The sequence below is a fragment of the Pan troglodytes genome, chromosome 15 (assembly GCF_028858775.2).
Source record: "Pan troglodytes isolate AG18354 chromosome 15, NHGRI_mPanTro3-v2.0_pri, whole genome shotgun sequence".
In the NCBI taxonomy this organism is placed as follows: Eukaryota; Metazoa; Chordata; class Mammalia; order Primates; family Hominidae; genus Pan; species Pan troglodytes.
In genome coordinates this window covers 104,046,214-104,071,797 of record NC_072413.2, presented here as the reverse complement: position 1 = coordinate 104,071,797, position 25,584 = coordinate 104,046,214, and the positions used below count along the sequence as shown (strand labels likewise).

The window sequence follows — 25,584 nt, the reverse complement described above, 5'->3', positions numbered from 1 at the left end:
GTAGATAATTCCTTGGTTCTGTAGTGCTAATGAGGGATTCGGTCTGACTGCATTTCAGAAGTATGGGTTCTCCTTCTCTCTCAGACAGACACTTTGGGAAAGGAAGATTTTTCTGATTGTCCCCATTCTAGAGCAAAGGGATTCAACTGGATAGGAATGCTGATAAAAGAAAACCTTTGGCAAAATTAAATTTAAAGGAGTTAAATTGAGCAATGGATGATTCATGAATCAGGCAGCCCCCAGAATCACAGCAGATTCAAAGAAACTTCAGTGCAGCCACGTTGTGGAAGAAGATTAATATTTTTTTTTTAAAAACGATGTCCAGAAATCAGAAGTGAGGTACAGAAAAAGGTGGATTGGTTACAGGTGGGTGTTTATCTATTTAAACACAATTTGAACACTCAAGAGTGTATGAGTGGTTAAGGTATGGCTGCTGGGATTGGCCAAGGCTCAGCTATTGTTACAGGTGCATACTCCTAAGTTAGGTTTTCAACCTTGTCCACCTATTCAGGTAGGTTACAGTTTGTTTGTCCACAAGGACTCAAACAAAGAAGTAGGGAGTCCTTCTCAGGCCATATTTAATTCACTTTACCAGTGCCCTTCAGCATATGGTTCCTGAGAATTTCACACTGCAACACGTTTACCACACTGGAATTTAAGCAATCCAACACATGTTTGTAGCTTTATCTTGTAGCTTTATCTTCCTATATGTCATGTGGCAGCTTCTTGCCTCAGTTTAGCTAACACCGTGGCTTTGTTTCTCTCTACAAGAACTTGTTTCTCCCAAGATTTCCATGTTTGTGAAAGGAAAAGAAATCTTTGGGATCCCCAAATCACTAAGCCAAAGGGAAAAGTCAAGCTGAAAACTGTTTGGGGCAAACCCATCTCCATTTTTTCCCCTAAAATGATAGCTACTAAGGTTTTAAAAAGCTACACACCTCCTTCAAAATTTGACCCAAAGGAGAACCCTTGTGGACCAAGGACAGACAGTCATTTCTCTGCTCACGTAAGTCAAATGCATATCTGATTGCTACCTTTGCTCTATTGTTTTGCTAAGCCAGACTAAGGCCTATGTGAATATTCCTTTAATTGCACATTTAGTTAAAGGCTAATGAGAAACTCAAAAGAATGCATTTGTCTCATACCTACCTATGATCTGGAAGCTCTCTCCCAACTTCAAGTTGTCCTGCCTTTCTGAATTAAATCAATATACTTCTTACATATATTAATTAATGTCTCGTGTCTCCCTAAATTGTATAAAACCAAGCTGTGTTCTGCAACCTTGGGCACATGTCGTCAGGACTCCCTGAGGCGGTGTCACAGGCATGTCCTTAATCTTGGAAAATGAACTTCCTAAATCTATTGAGATTAGTCTCAGATACTCTTTGGTTTACAGGTTTGTTTTCTATCGCATAACTTCCATTATCTGAAATATTAAAGAAAATTTGCCAAATAGCACATTCTCTTGTTTTTTTGTTGCAAAAAGAAATATATTTATAAAATTTATATATAATTTATAATCTATGTACATTACCAAACTGAGTAGCATATTTATTATTAAGACCCAGAGTAATGAATAATTCAAATACCAATTAGCAACTTAATAGAAAAACAAATTATGCTACATTTGTTTGCTGAAATGCTACCCAGTATTTATGAGAAACACATACAACATAAAAGGTTTAATTTCCACTATTTCTATTGAGAAAAATAAGCCAAACAGATAAGAGTACATATCATATTATTCATTCTTATAAATTCTAGAAAATAAAAGCTAGTATAAAGAAATATGAAAACATCAGTAGTTTTATAAGGAAATGGTAGAAGAAGGAAGGAGAAAAACCAAAAAAAAAAAATAATAGACCAAGAGAAATGCTGAGGAGAGTTGACTTGTCACCTTCTTTAAAATAGAGATTTTTTTCAAAGTTTACTATTGTACAGGGTAAATATGTGAATTTTATTATCTGTCAATTAAAACTCATAAAATTTATTGCAAGTAAACAACTAAAAACTTAGACAAAAAAGGGATGATAGGAAGGAACAAATAAATATGTTAAATATCATATACACCAAATATTTATCTGCCTGACGCCTAGTTGTCTCTGTATTTTTAGGTAAATGCAGGAAAATTACACAGGTTCTCATGACAGGAAGTGGATTCTGCAAACCACACTAGGCCCATTTAGCTCTGTCCTAGAGTTGGTTCAGAGAGCAATTGAGGCCAGTTGTGAGGAGCATAGGCCCAGATACTGGGACTCACTCATGCCAGATATAAACCCATGAACACATACATAGCCCTTCCATGTGTAGGTTCACTTTTACATCTGTAAATGAAGAAACCACTGACTCCTAAATAACATAATTTATACATATAGGTAAAAATAATTAAAAATGTGATCGTTGTTAAATGTTTATCACAGAACAATTTCAAAATAAGGCAGCATTTTCCCAAATACAATCATTGTCATCAAAATCCCCCAGGACGCTCTCATCTGCTCTTGGCCCTGCCCTCTCCTCAGGCATCCCACCCCTGAGCTTGCTATGTAGTAGGAGACATGCAAATAGGGCCCTCCCTCTCCTGATGAAAACCAGCCCAGCCCTGACCCTGCAGCTCTGGGAGTGGAGCCCCAGCCTTGGGATTCCCAGGTGTTTTCATTCAGTGATCAGGACTGAACACACAGAACGCATCATGCAGTTCGTGCTGAGCTGGGTTTTCCTTGTTGCTATTTTAAAAGGTGATTCGTGGAGAACTACAGATGTTGAGTGTGAGTGGACATGAGTGAGCAAAACAGTGGGTATGTGTGGCAGTTTCTGACCTTGGTGTCTCTGTGTTTGCAGGTGTCCAGTGTGAGGTGCAGCTGGTGGAGTCTGGGGGAGGCTTGGTACAGCCTGGGGGGTCCCTGAGACTCTCCTGTGCAGCCTCTGGATTCACCGTCAGTAGCAATGAGATGAGCTGGATCCGCCAGGCTCCAGGGAAGGGTCTGGAGTGGGTCTCATCCATTAGTGGTGGTAGCGCATACTACGCAGACTCCGGGAAGGGCAGATTCACCATCTCCAGAGACAATTCCAAGAACACGCTGTATCTTCAAATGAACAGCCTGAGAGCTGAGGACACGACTGTGTATTACTGTGCGAAAGACACAGTGAGGGGAAGTCATTGTGCGCCCAGACACAAACCTCCCTGCAGGAAAGCTGGGGGGAATCAGCTGCAGGGGGTGCCCAGGATCCACTGATCAGAGTCAGCCCCAGAGGCAGGTGCAGATGGAGGCTGATTTCCTGTCAGGATGTGGGACTTCGTCTTCTTCCAACAGTTTCTCTAATGAACCTCTCTAATATTAGAAATCTGTGGTTCCTAATGTCATCTCTACATATTTTCAAAAGATCATTTTAATATGACGACATAACCTCTCATGCACCAAATGCACATTGATGCTTACAAAGATGAAAAGTTCTCAACCATTGTCACCAGGATCGCAGTCCTGAGGAAGCTCACGGGTGTCTGATGAGTCTCCTCCATTCAGGCCCAGGACAGAAACCTCAGGGAGACTCCTGGACCAGAACGGCAGGGATTCTGATCACAGCCAATAGAGAGGCTGGGCCAGGGTCAGTGTCCTGTAGAAGCTCACAGGGTTCAAGTCTGACCCTTCTCCTGACCCTAAAGCCAATCCGCGTCAGCACTGATCTGGTGCTCCTTTTGCTCCCAATACATGTTCTTTCTTTGGAGTGTTTGTTCTCCCTTTTTTATTTGCTTTTCTTTCTTCCTGAAAAAGAAACACATGGTGTCTGTGGTCTACACTCCAGGGCTCAAGGCATTTTCTTAGAACTCAGGCAAGGCTCAGGCTTGGCTACTCCAGCCACGTGGGAGAGGCTGATGGGATTTCCTTCTCTCCCCATATTCTCAGGACCCTCCTCTGTGTTGTGTGTAGACACATCTGGGAATGCAATTGGCCATTAATAGTGAAGGGGATAAACTCATTTGATCAAAATGGGATGTGGATGTGGAATTAACCCTGTTCTGTGCACACTGTCAGAGTCATCTTCTTCAGAAGTAGTGTTAGAAAGAGCTTGTGAAATTTATCGGCAACAAAATGGATCCCCTTGTGTTAAAACCCTAATGAATGAAGCTGGGGAAGGCCATGAAGGAGGGTTCTAACACACATATTCCTGATAAGATGAACTGTCATAAATAGACTCTGCACAGCCACAACCTTTTACACAGAGGCCACCACAGCCTTAAAAGATTTATTTCTCCAAGTAAATCTGCCCTGCAACTGCCTGTTCAACCTTACACTGCTATCTCAAAATAGCTGCTGTCACCCTCATTTTTCCTTAATTCTCTTTTTTATTATTTTTTAAATTATACTTTAAGTTCTAGGGTACACGTGCACAAAGTGCAGGTTTGTTACATATGTATACATGTGCCATGTTGGTTTGCTGCACCCATTAACTCATCATTTACATTAGGTATTTCTCCTAATGCTATCCCTCCCCCTTTCCCCAACCCCACTACAGGCCCTGGTGTGTGATGTTTCCCACCCTGTGTCCCCATGTTCTCCTTAATTCTCTATCTTCCTTTTCCTACCTGAATGTACCCATACATATTTTAATTGAAATGCACATCCTAGAAAAGATATTATTATTCTTTAGAGTCTCTTCCTGTCTGTTATTCACGTTGACAAGCTGCAGACGGACATGCCACATTTCTGTGAGAAGTAGAGGATGACAGTTTTTGGAGATGTCTAGGAATCTTCAATGTCCATAAGATCAGCCATCAATAAGTGCAGACTGGAGGTCCCAGAGAGAGGCGAAGCTGCTGAATCATCGTGGAATTTCATTTTCTCCAGTTCTGCTCTGATGGAATCAGGCACACCCGTTTTATCAATGACAATCTACCTAACCTAGAGTCAACTGATGACAGTATTAATATCATCTGTTAAGTAAATTCATAACAATATATATAGTGAGAGAGGGAGAGAGAGAGAGACGGAGTCTCACTCTGTCACCCAGGGTGGAGTGCAATGTCGTGATCTTGGCTCACTGCAACCTCTGTCTCCCGAGTTCAAGCAGTTCTCCTGTCTCAGCCTCCTCCCAGTATCTGGGAATACAGGCACACACCACCATGTCCGGCTAATTTTTGTATTTTTGGTAGAGACGGTGTTTCACCACATTGGTCAGGCTGGTCTCAAACTACTGACCTCAGATGATCCACCCACCTCAGCCTCCCAAAATGCTGGGATTACAGGGGCAGGCCACCAAGTCCAGCTAATTTTTGTATTTTTAGTAGAGACTGGGTTTCACAATATTGGTCTGGCTGGTCTCAAACTCCTGATCTCAGCCTCCCAAAGTGCTGGGATTACAGATGTGAGCTACTGTGCCCGGCTAACATCACCTATATTAATGTTGGATTGAATAACTACAAAGACTACCCTAACCAAGTGTACCATCAAACTTACCATTACCCAGAGGGAAGAATCTTTAACATGAGATCTATATTCTTAAATGTTTTAAGGTGTAGAACCAACCACTATACAATCATCCAATTATGATTTTGCTAATGACTTGTAGAAGTTGCATGTATATTTTGGATATTAACACTTTTTCAGATGCACGGCTTGTAATTATATTCTCTTATTCTGTAGGTTGGAATTTTTTCCACACTTTGCAGCATCTTTTTGTTGTGATGTAGTTCTGCTTGTTCAATTCTGCTTTTATTGTCTGTGCCTTTAATTTGAAATCTAGGAAATCATCCTTTTTTTATATTTTAAATTTTAGAGTACCTGTGCACAACGTGCAGGTTTGTTACATATGTATACATGTGCCATGTTGGTGTGCTGCACCCAGTAACTCGTCATTTAACATTAGGTATATCTCCTAATGCTATCCCTCTCCCCTCCCCACAGCGCACAACAGGCCCCAGTGTGTGATGTCCCCTTACTGTGTCCATGTGTTCTCATTGTTCAATTCCCACCTATGAGTGAGAACATGTGGTGTTTGGTTTTTTGTCCTTGCGATAGACTGCTGAGAATGATGGTTTCCAGCTTCATCCATGTCCCTACAAAGGGCATGGTCTCATCATTTTTCATGGCTGCATAGTATTCCATGGTGTATATGTGCCACATTTTCTTAATCCAGTCTATCATTGTTGGACATTTGGGTTGGTTCCAAGTCTATGCTATTGTGAATAGTACCACAATAAACATACGTGTGCATGTGTCTTTATAGCAGCATGATTTATAATCCTTTGGGTATATACCCAGTAATGGGATGGCTGGGTCAAAAGGTATTTCTAGTTCTAGATCCCTGAGGAATCGCCACACAGCCTTCCACAATGGTTGAACTAGTTTACAGTCCCACCAACAGTGTAAAAGTGTTCCTATTTCTCCACATCCTCTCCAGCACCTGTTGTTTCCTGACTTTTTAATGATCGCCATTCTAACTGGTGTGAGATGGTATCTCATTGTGGTTTTGATTTGCATTTCTCTGATGACCAGTGATGATGAGCATTTTTTCATGTGTCTTTTGGCTGCATAAATGTCTTCTTTTGAGAAGTGTCTGTTCATATACTTTGCCCACTTTTTGATGGGGCTGTTTGCTTTTTTCTTGTAAATTTGTTTGAGTTCATTGTAGATTCTGGACATTAGCCCTTTGTCAGATGAGTAGATTGCAAAAATTTTGTCCCATGCTGTAGGTTGCCTGTTCACTCTGATGGTAGTTTCTTTTGCTGTGCAGAAGCTCTTTGGTTCAACATACTCAAATGAATAAACATAATCCAGCATATAAACAGAACCAATGACAAAAACCATATGATTATCTCAATAGATGCAGAAAAGGCCTTTGACAAAATTCAACAACCTTCATGCTAAAAACTCTCAATAAATTAGGTATTGATGGGACGTATCTCAAAATAATAAGAGCTATCTATGACAAACCCACAGCCAATATCATACTGAATAGACAAAACCTGGAAGCATTCCCTTTGAAAACTGGCACAAGACAGGGATGCCCTCTCTCACCGCTCCTATTCAACATAGTGTTGGAAGTTCTGGCCAGGGCAATCAGGCAGGAGAAGGAAATAAAGGGTATTTAATTAGGAAAAGAGGAAGTCATATTGTCCCCGTTTGCAGATGACATGATTTTATATCTAGAAAACCCCATTGTCTCAGCCCAAAATCTCCTTAAGCTGATAGGCAACTTCAGCAAAGTCTCAGGATACAAAATCAATGTGCAAAAATCACAAGCATTCTTATACACCAATCACAGACAAACAGCCAAATCATGAGTGAACTCCCATTCACAAGTGCTTCAAAGAGAATAAAATACCTAGGAATCCAACTTACAAGGGATGTGAAGGACCTCTTTAAGGAGAACTACAAACCACTGCTCAATGAAATAAAAGAGGATACAAACAAATGGAAGAACATTCCATGCTCATGGGTAGGAAGAATCAATATCGTGAAAATGGCCATACTGCCCAAGGTAATTTATAGATTCAATGCCATCCCCATCAAGCTACCAATGACTTTCTTCACAGAATTGGAAAAACCTACTTTAAAGTTCATATGGAATAAAAAAGAGCCCGTATTGCCAAGTCAATCCTAAGCCAAAAGAACAAAGCTGGACGCACCATGCTACCTGATTTCAAACTATACAACAACGCTACAGTAACCAAAACAGCATGGTACTGGTACCAAAACAGAGATATAGACCAATGAAACAGAACAGAGCCCTCAGAAATAATGCCGCATATCTACAACCATATGATGTTTGACAAACCTGACAAAAACAAGAAATGGGGAAAGGATTCCCTATTTAATAAATGGTGCTGGGAAAACTGGCTAGCCATATGTAGAAAGCTGAAACTGGATCCCTTCCTTACACCTTATACAAAAATTAATTCAAGATGGATTAAAGACTTACATGTTAGACCTAAAACCATAGAAACCCTAGAAGAAAACCTAGGCAATACCATTCAGGACATAGGCATGGGCAAAGACTTCATGTCTAAAACACCAAAATCAAGGGCAACAAAAGTCCAAATTGACAAATGGGATCTAATATGAAATTCTTAATGAGTTCTATAGTTATAAGTCCATTATTTCTCCTTATTAAAACTAATCTTTTTTGCTGAATGGGTGGAAGATGGTGGCTTCCCTCCAAAAGAAAACATAGTTGGTTCTGTAAAGAGTTCACCCATTTCTTCCACTATAGGCCTGCCCTGGCATAATACAAGCTCCCAACTTAAGAATTTATGATTTTCCATCCATTGGAGAAGCCATCTTTTCCATCTATTATAAAAACAGAAGACACTTCATTAATATCACTCCCACTATAGGCTATGCCATATCCAGTGAGGTAGGATGGCTGACAGTGGTGCGAGTCCAAGTAATTGGTCAAGCACTGCTATGTGTGAAGAAACACCACAGCATACTCTACACTGTCACTCATGATATGGAATTGTTGCCTCCTCAGCAATGTAACTGAGCCCTTAATATGTGGCTGGGATGACAAGGCAATGCCAGCCTGCAGAGTGGAACCTGTTCTTCCCTCTGGGATTAACTAAAGGCCTGTGGCACTCATGGCTGGCCCTACTTTCCTTACAACTTGACGAAACGAAGCAACTGGATATGACCTTATATCCCAGGATGTAACTGTCCAAAGTGCATTCTCTTTATGTCAACTGGAAAAGTGTGAAAGACAGACACTGTTCTCATAAACGGACATCCTTGTTGTTCCACCCACTAGCCAGCTCTTCCCCCCAGGTGGCAGTCATAGATTTAGAATTGCAAGTAGAGGCCCTGGCTAAGCAAACCACCAGTCCCTTTAACAACACCTACCATGCCATCATCATTCTTACTGAAGAAACCTCACAGATTTGACAAGTGACACTATGAAGCCATATGACCCTAGGTATTTCAACTACAGCCAAAGGTAACACTTGTGTATTAATGAACACTGAATGTTGCATATATATACAAGATTAGTCCCACAATATAACTCAAGCTATGCAAGCATTAGATACCCATATTTCTGCTAGAGATGGATGCCCTCTCTCAGGACCCCATGACAGCATGGTTTAGTTGACTTCCTAACACATGGAAGACTTTCATATATAGTAGAGCTGGTATACTGTTCATTGCTATCTTCAGTTGCTGTGGATTTTATTGGTACCTTGCACTTTAAGTGAGAATGTAATACTGACCTTCTCAAAAACTCCTAGGTCCTTGCACCATAATGCTCCAACAAACACCTACTGTAATTCCGGAGACTCCAGAATATTTCCAACTCCAGTTTAATGGATTCCCTTCCAATACATACAAGCTATGCCCTTTCTAAGAAGTAGCCAGAATGACTATGACACACGTTTTCCATAGAAACGAAATGGAATTTGACAGTGGGGAATGATATACAGGCAGCTTAATTTCAAAATGCATTTTAAACTTATTTTTTGAGGTTCTAATATTATTTTTATACTCCTTGAAACCTGAAATTTCACACTTCCATTTTAATTCAGACTTAATAGCAACAAATAATCAGAACACATGAATTGCCTGTAATCTATATACCTTGTACTGTAAGCCACATTTCAAGTGTAACCTTACTTGTCAGCACAGTATGTTTACCATAGGCATAATTGCTTGTCCTGACTGTCCAGAAGGCAGGGTGGTATTAAGTATGCGGCCTCTGGAGCTGGGAAGTCTGGCTTTGTATACTGTCTCTGCCACTGCTAACTGGAGGACAATGGGCCAGTTACTTCCTGTACCCCAGTTTTCTCATATGTAAAGTAGGGTTGTTATAAGAATGAAATTAGTTAATATTTAGTACCTAACAACTAGTAGGCATTACATGTTATCTATTGGTATTGCTATTGTCAGAGAACACACAGGAGTCCGTTGTTATTTTTACCCTCCTCCTCCAAACAAAATGTGTAAGACACTAGACATGGTAGCTCTGTAACAGGGTTTGTCATGTATTAAATTGTGTACCCAATTGATATGTCAAAGTCCTGACAACCAGCACCTCAGAACATGTCCTTATTTGGAAATATGGTAGCTGGAGATGTTATTAGCGAAGATGAGGTCTTACTTGAGCAGGGCAGGCCCTCAATGTGGGAAGACTGGTGTCTTTCTAAGTACAAGGAAATTTGGACACAGAGACAGAGACATACAGTGTGCCATATGACAGCAGAGGCAAAGATCAGAGTGGTGCAGCAGTAAACCAATGCATGTCCGGGATTACCAGTCACCCCCACAAGTGAGGAAAGGGCAAGGAAGAATTCTCCTGAGTCTCAGAGGGAGCGCAGCCCAGCTCACACTTGATTTTGGACTTCTAGTCTCTAGAACTGTGAGAGAATACAGTCCTGTCATTTTTAAGCCACCCAGTTTGTAGTATTTCATTTTGGCAGCCCTAGGAAATTCATACAGAATTCTTCACCCAAAAGGAAGCACTCTTTCTCACAAACAGTCAAAGTCCTGGATGACGGACAACCTGGAGATTGCAAACCTCCAAGGAATCAAAGGAGGTTCTATAAAGTCTAGGAGCCCCATCTTTCAAAGGCTGCTCCTCAAGTCCACACCCACACTTTGGAAGGAGAATCCTGCTCTTGGACATGGGATCCTTAGTGAGCCAACTGCCAATAATCCAACATCATCATGAATTAAAGATCTCTGACATTTCCTCTTCACCAACGGGAATTCTGTCAAGTAGTAAGTAAAACCCTTCTTCAGTAATCTCCACACCAAACAGTTCTGCATGGCTTGGGACGCCTCAAGAAACTTATAATCATGGCAGAAGAAAAAGGGGAAGCAGGGCAGTCATACGTGGTGGCAGAAGAGAGAGGTTAAACTTTTCAGTCTCTCTTGGGTGTAAAGATACAATCTTGAGGCAAACAGCAGAATCAATTTTCTTATGCCTTGAAATTCTCCCTTTCACCATAAATATTCCCTTCACATTAATCTAACTTTATGTTTGCATTGAAGTATGTGCCTTTTTGAAGGTTCCGGAAGCTAATTTGAGACAGATAGACAAAGTCGGGAGACCCTGATGCAAAATTCCAGAGGTGACTTCAAGGTTGCTAGTTAACAACCCAGGCATTGCCCAGATGATGCCAGCCCAAGATCCAGGTGGACTGGGATGCCAGAGAGCCGCCAGAACAAGACGCACAGACCTGGTTCTCAGCCCAAATCTTGCATGCCTTTCTTACCAACTTTTCCTTTTTTAAACCCCTGCCTTTCCTTCAAAATTGAAGTGGTTGCTTTGGATGGGAATGCGGTCACTTCCCCTTTACCATTATGGTTAATACAATAATCTTTGTACCAGATCTCGCTCTCGTTAATTGGATCCTGCAGGTGGCAGATTCCGGACCAGAGTGAGGTTAGAAACTGAATGCACATACTGGGTGGTTCACAGACACGGTGTTCTGTGAAGTTTATGGGTGGATTCCTGGGGAAGCCTGCAAGCCTGTTAGTGATTAGCAGAACCGCATCCAGCTACTGGGATCTGCACGCCAGGTGCCTTGAGCCCTTCACCATGTTCCCTGGTCCCAGCTGCCCGCGGATGGTTCAGCCTTGACAACGGGCTCGGTGTTCTGGGTGGTGGGAGAGCAAGGGGGCCCCTTGGGCAGCGTGCTACAGGGCTGTGAATCCAGGGGCCCACCCGGTGTTCCCTGTGGAGTCACTGAGGGAATGAGGGGCTTCTCAGGGCACAGAGCTGTGCCGCCTTTGTGCAGTGGTGGCTGAATACAGTGACACTGGGCGCGTGGAGAAGCGGGGCAAGGTCAGTTCACTGGACCCTCCGCCCTGAGCCTCAGATGAGCCGGGGATCCCCAGACAGGCCCGGCCTCTGCCCTGCGGACACTGGAGCCTTTGCTGTGGCCGCCACCGAGGAGCCTTGACCTCAAAGCAGCGGGAACCTCTCTACTCACCTCGGGAACCTGAAGGCAGCGGCGGCCTCTCCCAGCCAGGACCTCGCCGGCCTCCGGGTCTCCAGGCCCAACCCTGTACCACATAAAGGAAGTCCGCGCTGAGCTACCGGCGGGACACAGCGCCATTGGGTGGGCGGGCGCGGCGGGGCGGGAAGCACGGGGCAGCTGCCACAGAGATGCGCGGGGGCTGCCGGGAAGTGGGCGGTCCGGGAGGCGCGGGGCTGATGGGATGTGGGCGGTCCGGGGACGCGCGGGGGATGGCGGGACGTCGGCGATCCGGAGATGCCAGGGGGCAGCTGGGACGTGGGCGGTCTGGAGAGGCGCGGGGGCAGCTGAGATGCAGGTGGTCCGGGACGCGCGAGGGCTGGCGGGTTGTGGGCGGTCCAGGGATGCGAGGGGGCAGCTGGGACGTGGGCGTTCCGGGGACGCGTGGGGTCGCCAGGAAGCGGGGTCTAGGACTTAGATCCGCCTTCTCTTCAGGCCATGCAGCCCCGAAGCTCCGAATCCTGGGATGACTCCTGTCCATGTTGGAAGGGACCCTCCCAGTCCTGGCAAGGTTCAAAGGCCTTAGGGCAAGAAATGTTAGTAGAGTCCTGGAAGACGATGTGGGGAACGGGTAGCGGCCACCGGATGGTGATTGTTCTTCTACAAGACCTTGACATGGATGGGGAGAAACAGAGAAGAACCTTCCAAGTTTGTCCCACTGGACATGCCCACCACACTTTACCAGCCCTTTCTAGAAGGCCTGTGCATAACACATGAAAAAGCCGCTCTCGACCTTCCCCTGACCTTTTAAAAGAAAACATTTGCTGCATCTAACCCGCCTAGATGTAAGGAGGTTCCCAAATGTATGACAGAGTCAGAAAATTACACGTCTTGTAAGTTACCATGTGCTTGTCTTTTGTTTTCCGTTTTTTTTGTTTTCTTTTTTTTTGTTTTTGAGATGGAGTCTCACTCTGTCGCCCAGGCTGGAGTGCAGTGGCAGGATCTTGGCTCACTGCAACCTCTGCTTCCTGGGTTGCAACAATTCTACTGCCTCAACCTCCCGAATAGCTGGGATTACAAGTGTGCACCACCATGCCTGGCTAATTTTTGTAGTTTTTAGTAGAGATGGGGTTTTGCCACGTTGGCCAGGCTGGTCTTGAACTCCTGACCTCAGGTGAGCCACCCACCTTGGCCTCTCAAAGTGCTGGGATTACAGGTGTGAGCCACCGTGCCTGGCCGTAAGTTACCATGTCCTTTTTAAAAAAATCATAGCAAAGGGGTGTCTTCTGGAAGTGACATTTTGAAATGGAGTTATTAGACCACCCCTGGAAGGGACACAGTAACCACACGTCCACGTTCGTTCAGTGGGTGAGAGGACATGGAGGGGAGACCTGGGCAGGAAGGGAAGAGGGTTCCATGCCAGGCTGCTCATATTTAGAAGACATTTTCATATCATTGTCATTGTTTTCTCGTGTGCGTTTTATTCCTCGCTATTGTATACATCATTGGAAATTCTAAGTATTCTTTTGAAATATCTAGTCTTTCTAGATGTTCTGAAGTGCCTGATGTATGTTAAAATTACAGGTGGTAAAATAATAAATTTTGTAAATATTTTAACCTTTTTGTTAAAATTCATATGCAGTGTTTTATTTTATTTTGATATTGGTGGGGGGTGGGGAGGATGGCCAAATCCCTGCTTGATCAACACACATTGCGTTTGTGCTCCGGTTCAGGGGAGGAGACAGGAGGAGAAAGTGCAGACTTCTAGGCCTCTGTGCGCACCGGGAGGCGAGATTAATGATCATCTCTTCTGTCTGTGTGTTTGTTTTATTTGTCTATGGATATCCTGTGTATAAAGGATGAACAAGTCCTATTTATAACATCTAAGCTTTTCAGGTGTTAAGTTGCCAGTGTATGACGGAAGTAGCGTTATTAAAGGAACGCAGCGTGTTCACATTGTGTTAAAATTCATAAAAAGCCAGTCTTCTGAAAAGGACCCTTGGGCCTTCCCTCCGCAGCCTCCGGCGCCAGCTGCAGGCTGACCTGGCCAGGGGAAGGCGGGCGGCACAAGCTGCTGCTGGCTGTGGGGAAGGCGGGGGAGCCCAGGCCTCCGCAGGCGCGCCGCAGGCTCCCCACAGGCTCGCGCGGCTCTGGTCGCTGGGCTCTGCGCCGGCCGCATGGGGGCGCCTGCTGGGAGCGAGGAGGCGCCATCCTGGCTCGCCTGCTCCAGGAGGACGCTCTGGGCCTGCGCAGATGCAGTTCTCCAGGACGCGCGCGGGCGCGGGGGGCGGCGCTCCTTGGGCTGCTGCGCCTCCACAGAGCCGCCTGGGTGTGAGGACCTCGCGCCGGCGCCTCCGGGAAGGACGCGGAGCCGCCGCGGCCGAGCCCAGGGCTGCAGCTGCTGCCCGACGCCCGCGGGAAGGCCCTTCCGCCACCGCCCGCGGGTTCGAACTTGGAGCAGCTGCTGCCAGCTGAGGCGCCAGCGGCGTCCGGAGCTCCTCAGAGTGAGTGTTTTGTGCTGGATTCAGCATGTCCTCTGACAACTCGGGAATTTGTCACTGACATGGTGACAGGAGGTGAGAAGTTTTTTTAGACGTTGCCTTCGCTGGCCGGGCGCGGGGCTCAGGCCTGGAATCCCAGCACTTTGGGAGGCCGAGGCGGGCGGATCGCTTGAGCTCCGGAGGTGGAGAAGCTGCCTTCGTGGTAACTGTGGTCTTCAGTTCAGCTGAGAACGAAAAATGGCTTTTCCTTGAATTAGCTGCTTTTGTGATTTCTCTCAGGCTCATCTTTCGTCAGTTAAAAATCCAGTGGTAGGTGTAGCTTAGAGACGGGAAATTTTTGGTTTTCTTTTGGCTACACGTAAGTCTTGGAAATTATTTTCTTTGACGTTCCAGTGTGAGCAAATCCAGAAGGATGTCAGATTAAACACCGAATTTAACAAATTCAGCCGGGCACGGTGGCTCACGCCTGTAATCCCAGCACTTTGAGAGGCCGAGGCGGGTGGATCATGAGGTCAGGAGTTTGAGAACAGCCTGACCAACGTAGTGAAACTCCGTCTCTACTAAAAATACAAAAATTAGCCGGGCGGGGTTGTGCGCGCCTGTAATCCCAGCTCCTCAGGAGGCTGAGGCAGGAGAATCGCCGAGATTGCGCCACTGCACTCAGCCTGGGCGACAGCGCGAGACTTCGTCTCAAAAAAACAAAAAAAAATCAATCATTGGAATACTGTTGTTCATTACAATTAATGAACGTTTGATACACGCATAAATGAACTAAATTCACAAGTACATATAAGTAAAATAAGCCAAAAAAAACTACATCCTGTATGATGACAGTTTTATACATTCTACAGAATAGAAACTAAAGTGACATGAAGGTTGGGAGTTGAATGGAGAAAAGGTGAGAGAAAAGAGGGAGGAAGGAGGAGTTGCAAGAGAATAAGAGAAAATGTTGAGGGTAATTGATCTGTTTTCTATCTTAATAATGGTGATGGTTACATCAATAATTTCCAAATGGTACATTTTGTGTGTTATAATTTTATATTATTCAAGCTATTACAAATAAATACCTGTATAAATTTCTTAGAGACGGTGTAAGGGAGATGGATAAATCACATAAAAAGTCAGATATTTCTGAATGTACAATGAATAACCCTTAGCTCTATCTCTATTTTTTGGTAATTCTAAAATGCAGCAGTTTTTTTAAATGTTTTTATTACAAGAAGGGTTTCTTCAAACCACACCAGGTATGCGTAACTCTGGGCTAAAGTTGGTTAAGGGAGCTGTGGGATCCGGTGGAGAGGAGCACAGGTCCCGATCCTGGAGCCCATTCTTGTCACATGTGAGCTCCAGGACACATCTCATAGGTGCCTTATGATTCTGGGTTTACATTCACATCTGTAAATGGAGGACCAATGGGCATCTGCCTCTAACAATGTATTTTCATGTGTTAAGATAATGTATGCTAAATGTTTACCACAGCACAATCTTTTACTAAGAAATTACGTTTTTTCCAAATATTATCATTGTCTTCAAGCCCCACCACCCACCAGAAAACTTCATCTGCTCTGTGCCCTGCCCTGTCCTCAGACATCCTGCCCAAGAGACTTCTATATAGTAGGAGACATGCAAATAGTTCCCTCCCTCTGCTGATGAAAACCAGCCCAGCCGTGACCCTGCAGCTCTGGGAGAGGAGCTCAAGTGCCAGGATTCCCAGGTGTTTTCACTTGGTGATCAGAACTTAACACAGAGGACTCACCATGTTGTTTGGGCTGAGCTGGGCTTTCCTTGTTACTATTTTAAGAGGTGATTCATGAAGAACTACAGATATTGTTTGTGAGTGGATATTAGAGAAACAGTGGATATGTGTGGCAGTTGCTGACCAGGATGTCTCTGTGTTTGCAGGTGTGCAGTATGAGGTGCAGCTGGTAGAGTCTGGGGGAGACTTGGTACAGCTGTGGCGGGGTTGCGGTTGTCCTGAGACTCTCTTGTGCAGCCTGTGGATTCATCTTGAGAAGCAGTGACATGAACTGGGTCCACCGGGCTTCAAGAAAGGGGCTGGAATGGGTCTCATACATTAGTGCTAGTGGTGGTAGCCTATACTATGCAGACACTGAAGGGTAGATTCACCATCTTTAGAGACAATGGCAAGAACATGCTTTACTTGCAGATGAACAGTCTGAGAGATGAGGACTCGGCTGTGTGAGAGACATGGTGAGGGGAAATCAGTATGAGCCCAGCCAGAAACCTCCCTGCAGGAACCCTGGGGTGGGGGGAAATCAGCTGCAGGGGGCACTCAGGACCCACTGATCAGAATCAACCCCAGAGGGAGGTGCACATGGAGATTAGGGGCTGGATTCCTTCCAGGATGTGGGACTTCAACTTCTTCTGACAGTTTCCCCAGGGAACCACTCTAAGTTTAGAATTCTGTGCCTACCAATGTCATCTCTACGTATTTAAAAAATATCATTTTAATGTGAGGAACTAACTATTCTCACATGCACAAAATGCAGATTCACACTCACAGAGATGAAAAGTCCTCAACTGTGGTCACTAGGATCAGAGTCCTGAGGAATCTCAGGCGTTCCTGGTGAGTCTTCTCCAATCAGACCCAGGACAGACACCTCAGTGAGATTGCATGACTAGAACAGGCTTTATGGATTTTAAAAAAATAGACTGAGCCAGGGTCAGTGTCATGTAGAACCTCACAGGTTTCACATCTGACCCTTCTCCTGACACTAAAGTGTGCAAATCAGCATCGACACTGATCTGGTGCTTCTTTTTCTCCCAATCTATGTTCTTTCTTGAGTTGTCCCTTTTTCATTTGCTTTTCCTGCTCCCTGAAAAAAGAAAGATGTCTCTGCGGTCTAAATTCCAGGGCTCAAGCCCTTTTCTTGGAGCTCAGGTGGGTCTCAGGTTGTGGCTCCTGCAGCTATGCTGGGGAGGCTGATGGGACTTTCTTCTCTCCCATTGCTCAGGGCCCTCCACTATATTGTGTGGAGACTCATCTCAGAATAGATGTGGCCAGTGGGAGCTGAAGGGGACAAGCTTGTTTGGTCAAAATGAGATACAAATATGGAATTCACCCTGTGCTGTACAAACTGTCACAGAGTCACTTTCTTAAACAATAGTGTTAGAAAGAACTTGAGAAAGTTGTCAGAATCAAAATTGGGTCACTTGTGTTAAAACTCTGCTGAATGAAGCTGGGAAAGGCCATGACAGAATGTTCTCATGCTCATATCCCTGATACCAAGAGCTATCGTAAATAGACTCTTAAAACCACAATCTTGCACAAAGGTGCCCACAACCTTAAAAGAATTACTTCTCTGAGTAATCTTTCCAGCAACTCTCTGTGTAAGATTGGACTGATGCCACCCTTGTTATTGATTCTTCTATCCCAGAGAAGTTGTCTCAAAACAGCTTATGTAACCCTCCTCATTTTTCTTTAAACCTTTATCTTTCTTTACCTGCCTGAGTGAACCCATGCATGTTCCCATTGCAATGTCCATCTTCAAATAATTTTCATTTTACTTTAGAGTCTCTTTTTGTCTGTTATTCAGATTTGACAAGCTGCAGATGGACACATCACATTTCTGTAAGACTTAGGGGATGACAGTTTTGAGGCATGGCTGGGGAAGTACAATGTCCATAAGATTGACCCTCAATAAGTGCAGGCTGTAAGTCTCAGAGCTGAAGCTGCTGAATCACCATAGAATTTCATCTTTAGCTCTGCTCTGATGGAATCAGGCCCACCTGTGTAATGAATGACACTCTACCTAACCTAGAGTCAACAGATGACAGGTTAAATATCTAGACAGTGAATTTGCAGCACCACTTAGATTAGTATTTGAATAACTACAAAGTATAGCCGAGCCAAGTATATCGTAAAGCAGACTATTATACATGGAGAATCTTTAACATGACATCTACAATTCTTAATTTTTTTTTACGTATAAAACTGATGGTTTTACAATCAGGCTGTCATGATTTTGCTATTGAGTTTTAGAAGTTACATGTATGTTTTAAATATTAACAGTTTTTTCAGATGCCTGGTTTGCAACTATATTCTCCCATTCTGTAGATTTGGAATTTTGTCCATGCTTTGCAAAATCTTTATATTTTGATGTAGTTCCAGTCCTTTAATTCTGCTTTTGTTGTCTGTGCTTTTAATCTTAAATTTAGGAAATCATTGCTAACCTTTTGGTGGGAGAGAATTTTACAATTGCAGTCTATACATTTAACTGTTTAACCCATCTAGAGTTAATTTTTTGTGTTTATTCTAACCTAATATTCTTAACTCTTTGCAAGTGAAAACCCAGTTTGTTTAACACCCTCTTTGGGGGAGAGTATGATTTAGCCGTTGTGTAGAAAATGTTATAAATCACTTTGCCTTCATATTGGTTCTCAACTTGAAAATGAGTTTGCCATCAATATGTGGGTTTATTTCTGAGCTCTCTATATGTATTTCTGCCAATACCATCCTGTTTTGATTATGTTTGTAATTAATTTTGAAGTCTGAGAGTAAAATGCCTCCAAGTTTATTCTTGCCCTTTTGCAGATATTAGACAAAATATTTTAACATTTCACCATGAAGTATGATAACAGCTATGCCTTTTCATAATGAATTTTATTGTGTTTAGGTTATTTTCTTGTATTTCTATTTTGGGTAGAGTTTTTATGGTGAAACCTTGAATTTTTTTAATGTTATTTTCTGTCTGAGAAGTTAATGGGACCTTCTTCTTCGTATTTAATTTGGCATACCAAATGTATTGATTTGAGGATTTTGAATCATCTGTGCATCTCAAAAATAAATTTGAGTTGGTCATGGTGTATGATCCTTCTAAAGTCCTGTAGAACTTAGTTGACTATTATTTGGTGTGTGGAGGGGGCTCATTTATGTCTACTAGGAATATTGGTCTGTAGTTTACTTTTTTGTGACCTTGTCTATTACTGAAAATACGGTAATTTGAAAGGTTATAGAAATTTACCTTATAGAAAGACTGGAAGGTTGGCATCTCACCAATTTTTGAAAAAGTTAGAGAATGGTTGGCATTACTTCTTTAAATGTTGAGAGTCCCTTTTTTACTTAACATGTGACCTATCATGGAGAATATTTAGTCTTTGCTTCAGAAGCATACATATTACACTGCTCTTGGTTGGAAGGTTCTGTAGATGTCTATTAGGTCAATTTGTTCAATAGTGTTGTTCAAGTCCACTGTCTTCTTAAGAATTCTCTTAATGATGTTCTATCCATTATTGAAAGTGAGGTGCTAAAGTCTTCTCCTAATTTTTATTATTTTCTATTTATCTCTCCATATCTCTTAAAGTTTGCTTAATGCAGTTATATTTATTTTTGTACAAATATGTAAAAAATAAATGAAATAATAATTGCTAAGTAATTTTAATGGCAAAATCACATAATAAGAAATTATATTTTCCCAAATGCTGTCATTGACACTAAGCTCCTCCAGGAATCTCACGTCTGCTCTGGACACGGCTCTCCTGGTGTCCCACCCCAGAGCTTGCTATAGAGGAGGAGACATGCAAATAGGGCCCTCACTGTCCTGATGAAAACCAGCCTTGCCTGCGTCTACGGGAGAAGAGCCCCAGTCCAGAAGTACCAGGAGTTTCCATTTGGTGGTCAGGTCTCTGAACACAGAGGACTCACTATGGAGTTTGGGCTGAGCTGGGTTTTCCTTGTTGCTAATGTAAAAGGTGACTCATGGAGAACTAGAGATATTGAGTGTGAGTGGACACAAGTGAGAGAAACAGTGGATATGTGTGGCAGGTTCTGACCAGGGTGTCTGTGTGTTTGCAGGTGTCCAGTGTGAGGTGCTTCTGGTGGGGTCTTTGGGAGGCTTGTTATAGCCTGGGAGTCCCTGAGACTTTCTTTTGCAGCCTCTGGATTCACACTTTAGTACCTTTATTAGGTACTGGATGAGCTGGGTCCATCAGGCTCCTGGGAAAGGGCTGGAGTAGGTCTCATTTATGAGTTGTTGTGTAGGTAGCACAAGCTATGCAGACTCTGTGAAGGATCAATTCACCCTCTCCAGAGATGATGCCAAGAAATCACTGTATCTGCAAATGAACAGCATCGGAGCCGAGGATAGGTCTGTGTATTACTGTGGTGGCATTGTGTGCATCCCTTGTTTAGGTACATGCAGAGATGCTGCTTTGGTGTGTTCAGGGGCTCCTGTTTTGGGGACACCAATTTTGGAGTTTGCAGTATCCTTGAGTCCAGTACGTTCATGGTGGCATTGGGTCTGGGGTGTGCAGTGGCAATGAGTCCAGGATACATGGAGCTGATGCCGTATCTTGTGAGGACAAGAACAACTACAAAACGATCCTATTAATAAATAGGCAAATGACTTGAATACACATTTTTCAAAAAATACATACAAATGACATATAGATATATAAAATGTTAAATATGAGTAATAATTTTAAAAATTCAAATGTAATCTACAATAAATTATCACCCCATACCTGTTAGAATAGCTATTTTTAAAGAAGATGAAAGATAACCAGTATTGGGGCAGAAGTGGAGTAAAGGGAGCCTATATATATTGTTACTGAAAATGTCAATTAGTACAGACATTATGGAGAATACTATGGAGGTTCCTCAAAAAATAAAAATAGAACTACCATAGTTTCCAACAAGCCCACTACTGGCTATGTATACACAGGAAGTGCAATCAGTATGTCAAAGAGACAGCTGCGCCCCCACGTTCATTGCAGGAATATTTATGATAGTATTGATTTGGGAACATCCTAAATTACCATAAATGGATGAATTACTAAAGAAAACGCAGTATGTACCCAATGGAGTAATGTTCATCCTAAAATAAGAAGGGAATCCTGCATTTGCAACAGCAGGCATGACTCTAGAGGACCATATGTGAAGTTCCACAGGCAGGCGCAGAAGACAAGTAATTCGCGATTTCACTGTAGTTTGTTTAAATGGTAGACTCACAGAAGCAGAGTAGAGTGTTGGTTACCAGGGGCTGGAGGGGTAGACTGGAAAAGGCGAGATTTTGGTCAAAGGGTGAAATGTTCCAGTTAGACAGAAGGAGAAAGTTATAGCGTTCTAATGCACAAGATGGAAAATATGGCTAATAATGCATTATATATTTCAAAATGGCTAAAAATGCAAATGTTAAAAATTTTCTCACTAAGAAATGATACAGGCTGGGCGCGGTGGCTCACACCTGTAATCCCAGCACTTTGGGAGGCTGAGGCAGGCGAATCACAAGGTTTGGAGTTCAAGACCAGCCTGGCCAGATGGCAAAACCCCGTCTCCACTAAAAACACAAAAAATAGCCAGGTGTGGTGGCACGCGGCTGTAATCCCAGCTACTCGGGAGGCTGATGCAGGAGAATTGCTTGAACCTGGGAGACAGAGGTTGCAGTGAGCTGAGATCATGCCACTGCACTCCAGCCTGGGCAACAGTGAGACTCCAACTCAAAAAAAAAAAATGAAATGATGAAATGATAGATGTGTGAGGTGATGGATATGTCAAATAGCTTGATTAACAATTCCATAATATATACATGTATCATAGCATGTGTGAGGTGACCTGTATGAAGGTGAGGTGACCTGGGGGCTGTGTAAGATTACCTGGGGCTATGTGTGAGGTGAACATGGCACATATGAGGTGACCAGAGACACATGTGAGGGGACATGGGAGATATGTTGGGTAAGCCAGGGGGATTTGTGAGGTGACACAGAGCAAGTGTGAGGTGACCTGGATGCATGTAAGGTGATTTGAGGCACATGTGAGGTGACATGGGGGATATGTGTGAGCTGACCTCGGGTGAGTGTGAGGTGAGCCAGGGTGGATGTGAGGTGACCTGGGTGTGTGTGAGGTAACCCAGGATGGATGTGAGGTGACCTGGGTGTGTGTGAGGTGACTTGGGCACATGTCAGGTGACATCGGGGATTGGTGGTGATGTGGGTGTGTGTGAGGTGACCTAAGGAGGTATGAGGTCACCTGGGGCATCTGTGGGGACCTGGAAATGTGTGAGGTGGGCACATGTGAAGTCACCTAAGGCACGTGTGAGGTGACCTGTGGAATGTGTATGGTGACCTGGGACCGTTTGAGGTGACATGGGGAATGCGTGAGGTGACCTGGGGCATGTGTGAGGTGACAGAGGGCATGTGTGCAGTAACCTGGGTGCATATGAGGTGACCTGGTGCATGTGTTAGGTTACCTGGGGGATGTATGAGGTGAACAGGGGCAGGTATGAAGTGCCTGAGGAATGTGTGAGGTGAACTGGTGCATGTATGTGGTGACCTGGGGGATTTACGAGGTGACCTGGGGGATGTATGAGGTGAACAGGGGCAGGTGTGAAGTGCCTGAGGAATGTGTGAGGTGAACTGGTGCATGTATGTGGTGACCTGGGGGATTTACGAGGTGACCTACGGGATGTGTGAGGTGACCTTGGGTGAGCGTGAGGTGACCTGACGTATGTATGAGGTGACCAGGGTGTGTCTGAGGTGATGTGGGGTATGTGTGCGGTGACCTGGGAAATGTTTGAGGTGACTTGGTGGATGTGTGAGGTGACCTGCAGGATGTGTAAGGTGACACTGGGGATGTGTGTGGTGACTCAGGGCACATGTGAGGTGAAATTGGGGATGCGTGAGGTGATTCAGGGCATATGTGAGGTGACCTTGGGGATGTGCGAGGTCACCTTGGGTGAGTGTGTGGTCATCTGGGATATTTCCCAACTTTGTAAGGAAAGCCTGCAACAATATATGGCATTAGAAGCTTCACACTCTAGCACCGTTAATGCGTACATCCTCAAGGAACTCTAAATGTTTTGAGGTTAGCTTAAATGCCATGGAGCGACACCTGCCCCAGGAACACTCATATATGCATCCTGGGTCTCCCTGCCAAGCTGTATCTCCTCAAATTTACAGTTTATGTTTGCTCTGTGACATCAACTCTGATATGTTAAAGTGTTTTTTTTTTCTTTATTTGTAGTTGTTCAGGTTTGTTGTTTCACTCTCATTACTCTGGGCTCAGTCCTTTCCTCAGGTGTCCCACTTCAGAGGTCGCTATGAAATAGGAGACATGCAAATAGGGCCCCCCCCCCTTTCCTGATAAAAAGCAGCCCAGTCCTGACCCTGCAGCCCTGGGAGAGAAGCGCCAGCCCTGGGATTCTCAGGTGTTTCCACTTTGTCATCAGCAACAAACAAATTGCCATGGAATTTGGGCTGAGCTGGGTTTTTCTTGCTGCTATTTTAAAAGGTGATTCATGAAGAACAAGGATATTGAGTGTGAGTGGACATGAGTGAGAGAAACAGTGGATATGTGTGGCAGTTTCTGACCAGGGTGTCTCTGTGTTTGCAGGTGTCCAGTGTGAGGTGCAGCTGGTGGAGTCTGGGGGAGGCTTGGTACAGCCTGGGGGATCCCTGAGACTCTCCTGTGCAGCCTCTGGATTCACCTTCAGTAACAGTGACACGAACTGGGTCCATCAGGCTCCAGGAAAGGGGCTGGAGTTGGTCTCGGGTGTTAGTTGGAATGGCAGTAGGATGCACTATGCAGACTCTGTGAAGGGCCGATTCATCATCTCCAGAGACAATTCCAGGAACTCCCTGTATCTGCAAACGAATAGCCTGAGGGCCGAGGACACGGCTGTGTATTACTGTGTGAGAAACACTGTGAGGGGACAGAAGTGTGAGCCCAGACACAAACCTCCTGCAGGAACGTTGGGGGAAATCAGCTGCAGGGGGCGCTCAGGACCCACTCAGAGTGAATCCCAGAGCAGGTGCACATGGAGGCTGGGGTTTGTTTCCTGTCAGGATTTGGGACTTTCTCCGCTTCTGACAGTTTCTCTAGGGAAACTCTTTAATTTTAGATTTCTGTGCCCACCAATGTCGTCTCTACATTTTTTTAATCGTTGTATATGAGGACTCATTCTCACATGCACAATGTGTATATTGCCACCTACGGGAATGAAAGGTCCTCAACCATGGTCACCAGCATCAGAGTTGTGAGGAAGCTCGGGGATGCCTGGTGAGTCTTCTCCAGTCAGACTCAGGACAGTAACCTCAATGGGATTCCCTTGTGAGAACTCACACATTTTCATGAGAACAGCACCAGGAGTTGGTTCTAAACCATTCATGAAAGACCCACTCCATGACCCAGTCACCTCCCACCAGGTCACCCCTTCACAATTGAGGATTATAATACAACATGAGATTTGGGGCAGGACACAGATCCAAACCATATCAGATACACATTGTGAAATGCTCATGATGGTCAGGTAATTTGTATTTCTATCACCTCACAGTGCTACCATTTTATTATTTTTTTTAATTTACTGCATGAGTGTCTGATGAGAACACCTAAGATCTACCCTTTCAGCAACCATCATTTTTACAATACAGTATTAACTATAGGACCATTGCTGTATGTTAGATCTCCAGAACTCATCCAACCTGCACAACTGAAACTGTACAATTTAACACACATCACCCGATTTCCCTCTCCTCCCAGGTCCTGGGACCCACTATTCTACCTCTGCTTTCAAGAGCTTGAATATTTTAGATCCCACATGTAAATGAGATCCTGCAGCGTTTGTCTTTCTGCATCTGGCTTATTCCACTAGCATCATGTCCTCCAGGTCCATCCGTGTTGTTGCAAATGTCAGAATTTCCCTCTTTTCAAAGCCAAATAAAATACAGATGTATGTATACACATTTTCTTTATACATTCATCCATTTACAGTCATTAAATTATTTTACAAATCTACACTATTATTAATAATCTTGCAATGAACATGTCTTTGGCAAAGTAATTTTATTTCCTTTGCATATATAACAAGAAGTGGGATCACCAGATTATATGATAGCTTTATTTTCAACTTATCGAGTAACCAATCCTACCACAGGATATTTCCCTTTCCCCCACATTCTTGCCAACATTTGTCATCTGTTACATTTCTGATAATAGCCATATTAACTAGTGTGAGTTGATATAGCATTGTGCTTCTTATTTGAATTCCTCTGATAATTAGGAATGTTGAGAACTTTTTCGTTTTCTGTTTGCCATGCATGTATCTTCTGAAAAAAATTATCCAGGTTTTTGCCCTTTTTTATCAGTTCATTTGTTATTTGCTATTGAGGTGTATAGGTTATTTATACATTTGGATAGAACTTCTTGTCAGATCTATAATT

General features: G+C 43.8%; 1 long non-coding RNA gene and 1 gene segment (V, D, J or C); both read left to right on the top strand.

Moving 5' to 3' along the window:
* The first annotated feature begins 12,140 nt into the window (after positions 1-12,140).
* LOC134808324 (uncharacterized) lies at positions 12,141-12,806 on the top strand. Its single transcript, XR_010151056.1, has 2 exons — positions 12,141-12,263; positions 12,401-12,806. It is a non-coding gene; the product is annotated as an uncharacterized LOC134808324 (long non-coding RNA).
* A 1,355-nt stretch (positions 12,807-14,161) lies between these two features.
* The window catches only part of LOC749440 (immunoglobulin heavy variable 4-34-like), a 34,511-nt gene continuing 23,088 nt past the window's right edge, over positions 14,162-25,584 (top strand). Inside the window, 1 exon segment of the V gene segment in view lies at positions 14,162-14,481. Coding sequence covers positions 14,469-14,481 — 13 coding nt within the window.